Here is a 4,711-nt window from a genome sequence, read left to right as displayed (position 1 = left end):
CGGCCTACGCCTCCATGGCTGAGGAAGGGAGGGAGGAGGAGGTGGCAGTGGGACCCACTTGTCATTGAGAGGGAATAAATGAGGGAGGTGCTGACGTGGACTGACTTGTGGGCCCCGCGTGTCACGTGTGCAAAACCACCTTCAAAACAGCTTGCTACAGTGCTCGAGGGGGTGATTCGGACGGTTTTGACAGTTCGAGGGCCTAGGTTACCCGGTTTCGTAGTAGGAGGTTGAAAAACGGACTTCTGGACTAGTAGCCGATCGAGGCGTAGGGTTGGTTTGTTAAACTGGAACCGATCGATGTCGGCACGGGACGGAATCCCTCAACACATGCGAAATCCATCACAAGGGGGAACTTTGTCTTGGCAAGGGGGGCCTATAGCTACCGTTGTTAATGTTAATCGCCTCCTCTGTCGACACTGAACCCCTAGCTAAGCTAGGCGCCTAATGCGTCGAGCCTATCTATGGTGTCCTGGCATGCGTGTGCTCTCCTAGTTATTCAGAATCAAAGATGCCACTCCTTTAATTTGCTTCAAAAAGAAAACTGAAGTCGTCTTTCCTTGCGGCACTCAGGCTTCCCAAAGATCAAATCGTAGAACTGAGACAACTAGCCGTCGAGTATCGATAGTAATACTAATATCATCCGACAGCGACAACTTTCTTCAATTCAGAAATTTGGAACAAGGATATAGGTTTATCTATGCTTCATTCTTCTGAATGTGGGAAAAAAGATCAAACTGATTATTGATCACAATTAGGGTTTGAAACTTAGGTAATTAACTTCTTCTGCTTAACCCAAGAAGAAATTGGATTTATTTTTGAGAAATCTAAATCAGTTAATATATGAGAAATAAAGATAGCAATTTCTGAGCCGTATGAGGTAGGAAACTCTTAAGTACGGTTCTAGGGGAAGTGCCTATTCCGACCGAGGAGAACATGCAATTCTACAGGACGATTCGGAAATTGCAGAAGCTTGGTTTGATCAAGCTGCTGAGTATTGGAAACAAGCTATAGCGCTTACTTTGTAAAATTATATTGAAGGGCAGAACTGGTTAAAGATTATAAAGCGCTTTGAATTTGAATAAGGCTACTCTCCATTTCCATAAAATGGGTGGTTTGGTTGTTGATCCATTAATTAAATAACTTAGGCGATTTGAAGAAAGGCAACAAAATTTTTACCGTATGAGACTACGGTAACAGAAGCTCTTCTTCCACATATGTGTGTAAGTTAGGATCATCGCGCAGCGGTTTGCAGTCTCATGAACCGATTCGATCCTTGCGTATTGGGCGCCGCTCCAGCGTGCCGACGGTGGAACGCGTCGCGGCGCTTCCTGATGAGCATTTCGATCTCTCGCCGCTCCTCTTTCGCCATGTGCTGGCACCGGCACTCGGCGCTGCAAAACGCTTGCTCTCCTCTGCAAAATTCACCCGATCGAATCCCAGATGAGCAAAACTGAAGGCTGACGGTGAAGGAGCATCATCACACCATGCATGATTATTCATGAGATCGAGGAAAGTTATTAGCCAGAGGCGTGGCATCTCGATCTTACTTGTACACGAAGACGTCCATGGTGGCGTCCAGGTTCTTGTGGCAGCAGAAGCAGCGCTTCAGGAACTCCAGCCCCACGAACGACATCCGGCGGCCGTTCTCGTGGCCGCACTTGCTGGACGCGCTCGTCGCCGCCGGGGTCCTCACCGCGGACCTCCTCAGGACCGTCGGCCGCTGTTTCCTCGGCGACGGCTGTATGATGAGGCGGAGCCCCACGAGCTCGCCGGCGCCCGAGGCCGCCATTGTTGGCGTCGAGGTGGAGGCGCCCAGCCCCTCCTCGAGGTGGAAGAGGCTCGGCGCTCTTGGGATCATGCTGTGTGCTTTGCAATAAGGATCTGCTTCTCTCGTCTCTTCGATCAGGCTTCTCTCTGTCTCGGAGAGACAGATGGAGAAGATATTGCAGGAGAGGAATGAGAATGTCTTGAGGTGTTTGAGCTGCTGCCAGGTGCGCTCATATATAGCAGCGCGTAGCTTGCACTGTGGACGCACGCGTTTTATTAGTTCTTGTGGCTGCAGCTCAGTTGGTTAGGGGCCGGGGCGATGGGTGGGTGGTGGGGTAGAAAATATTTTTTGTAGCGAGGATACCCGCACATGGTACACATGCGGCAAAAGCTGCAGCGTGCGAGTGTGGGTGGTGGCCGTGTGGGTGCCACGTACACCCGGATAACACATCCATGTCCTGATATGCTGAGACATGTGGGTTTATCTCTACCGTTTCACAAGACAACAAGGCGTCCTTTCGATCGCAGTATCTTTTGTTAACGTCGCCGTCCTGCGAGCTATGGCCAAAAGAGCGTTAACAACTGCAACCACACACAAAATCTCTGCGGTTTTGAATTGGGGAACTGCGGCGATTGATGAGAGCTAATAAGTAATAACCGCCCAACTAAACTATGCAAAAGTGGCGACAGGTAGGCCGCAGGCCACACAGCCTTTGTCGTACAAAGTTTATACAAACGGGGTAGCCAGGTACACACTAGTGCTAGTACGAAAAGCATTTGGAATATGTCACGAACCCACTTGGATCGGACTCGGAAATCACTGATCAGAGGAAGAACACGGGAAGGAAGAACACGGGAAGAAAGAAGCGATTTCCAGAGAAGAAGAGGAAGAAGAGCCGAGGACAAGAACAGAATGATTCCCAAATCAGTTATTTCCTAACCGGTCAGTTACTGGTCGGGGGTTTTTAACCACCCATCATCAGACAACAGATAGACCGATCACACTCGGCAACCAAACACTACAGAGACTGACCACCCGGGTCCACAACAAGTGCCACTACCCACTTGTCAGTGATGCTGGGGTCGTGACATTCCTGCCCTCTTGAAATGCAGGTTGTCCCCAAACTTCTGTAGCTGGAAAACGCCAATGTAGATCCTGGATTTCCTCCCATGTTGCCAGTGCTGATGGTATGCCCGCCCACTGAATCAACAACTGCGTCTTGGTAGAGGCGCCTGAGCGAAGCAAACGGCGATCCAGACAAGCTACTGGTAGCAACGGAGTGTCAAGCTCCAAAGCAAAGACTGAAAGATCAGAAATGACCTGGGAAGGAGCTGGGACATGTTTCTTCAGTTGAGACACATGGATAATGGGGTGGATCTTGCAGTCTGCTGGAAGGTCCACTTTATATGCCACTTTGCCAACTTTCTGAAGAATTTTGAAGGGACCAAAGAAACGAAATGCCAGTTTTTGATTGGTACGAGAAGCCACAAATGTCTGAATGTAGGGCTGAAGTTTCAAATAAACCATATCCCCCACACTGAATTCCCTTTCTGAACGACCTTTGTCTGCTTGAGACTTCATGCGTTGTTGCACTCGGAGCAACTGTTGTTTGATGAGCTGAGATAAAAGATCCCGTTCCTTTAACCAAGCTTCCAACTCAGGTACAGAACAAGAATTCAGGTCAAAAATCCCAAAGTGGCGTGGCTGATGACCATAGAGGACCTCAAATGGTGTCCTGCCTAGTGCTGAGTGGTAAGTTGTATTGTACCAAAACTCTGCAACTGGAAGCCACTTGCTCCATTGCTTAGAACATGAATGGACTGTACACCTAAGAAATCCCTCCAAACATTGATTCAATCGTTCGGTCTACCCATCTGTTTGAGGGTGGTAAGATGAACTCATGCATAACTGAGTATCAGACAATTTAAATAGCTGCTGCCAAACTGAGCTAGTGAAAATTCTGTCCCTGTCTGAAATAATGGCATGTGGAAGACCATGCAGTTTGTAAATGTGATTCATGTATAATTGAGATACTTGTAGAGCAGTGAAATGGTGTGATAGAGGCACAAAGTGAACATATTTGGTAAATTTATCTATGACCACCATGATGACATCAAACCTGTTGGAGACAGGAAGACCCTCAATGAAATCCAGGCTGACCGCAGCCCAATCCTGATCAAGTACTTGCACAGGTTGTAGTAACCCAAGGCTTTTAACATGCTCCACTTTAGCCTGTTAACTGACTGCACATTGCTGAATATAGCTTCTGATGGTGTCTTTCATCTTAGGCCAAGCAAACATCGATTTGACACGATGATAAGTAGCATAGAAGCCAGAATGCCCCCCCAACACCACTTCTATGCAAAGCTTGCAACACATGTTGTTGTGCAAGAGCATTGTGACCAATCCAGATGCTTCCTTTATACCTGATCACCCCATTAGTTAAAGAGAAACCCCTGACATTAGAATCAGAGAGAATCAGCTCTTCTAACAATTGTTTAGCTGTGTGATCATCCTGATAACCCTGCACCAAATTCTCCAACCAGGCAGGAGTGCACACAGAGACAGCATAAACTGAATTAGGTTCAGGATGTCTAGATAGAGCATCTGTTGCTGCATTTGTTGTGCCTTGCTTGTATACAATGGAATACTGAAGACCCATCAGTTTTAGTAAAGCCTTTTGTTGCAATCTAGTATTGGCTCTCTGCTCAGTAAGGTAAAGCAAGCTCTTATGATCAGTCTTGATAGTAAAAGGCATGTGCTGTAGGTAGGGTCTCCATTTCGCTACTGCCAACAAAATTGCCATGCATTATTTTTCATATGTGGAAAGAGCATGATTCTTGACACAAAGAGACTTACTCAGATAAGCTAATGGATGACCATTTTGCATTAAGACAGCACCAAGTCCAACATCACTAGCATCAGTTTCCAATGTGAATG

The 4,711-nt window shown here is 47.3% G+C and overlaps 1 protein-coding gene across 1 annotated transcript; it reads right to left on the bottom strand.

The window, feature by feature from the left end:
- Nucleotides 1-995: 995 nt before the first annotated feature.
- Nucleotides 996-1,994, bottom strand: LOC120693283 (FCS-Like Zinc finger 17-like). The gene is made up of 2 exons (XM_039976703.1): nt 1,551-1,994; nt 996-1,415 (listed from the first exon to the last, which is right to left on the bottom strand). The coding sequence occupies exons 1-2, from the start codon at nt 1,859-1,861 to the stop codon at nt 1,235-1,237; spliced, it is 492 nt and encodes a 163-aa protein (XP_039832637.1). The 5' UTR covers nt 1,862-1,994; the 3' UTR covers nt 996-1,234.
- Nucleotides 1,995-4,711: the final 2,717 nt, after the last annotated feature.

The sequence above is a fragment of the Panicum virgatum genome, chromosome 9N (assembly GCF_016808335.1).
Source record: "Panicum virgatum strain AP13 chromosome 9N, P.virgatum_v5, whole genome shotgun sequence".
Taxonomy (NCBI): Eukaryota; Viridiplantae; Streptophyta; class Magnoliopsida; order Poales; family Poaceae; genus Panicum; species Panicum virgatum.
The sequence above is the reverse complement of the archived record's forward strand: the minus strand, read 5'-3'. Positions and strand labels throughout refer to the sequence as shown.

Coding starts and splice junctions, on each gene's coding strand:
- LOC120693283 (XM_039976703.1), bottom strand. CDS start 1,861: ATGATCCCAAGAGCGCCGAGCCTCTTCCACCTCGAGGAGGGGCTGGGC. Junction 1,416..1,550: donor ATGGACGTCTTCGTGTACAA/GTAAGATCGAGA, acceptor TGAATTTTGCAG/AGGAGAGCAAGCGTTTTGCA.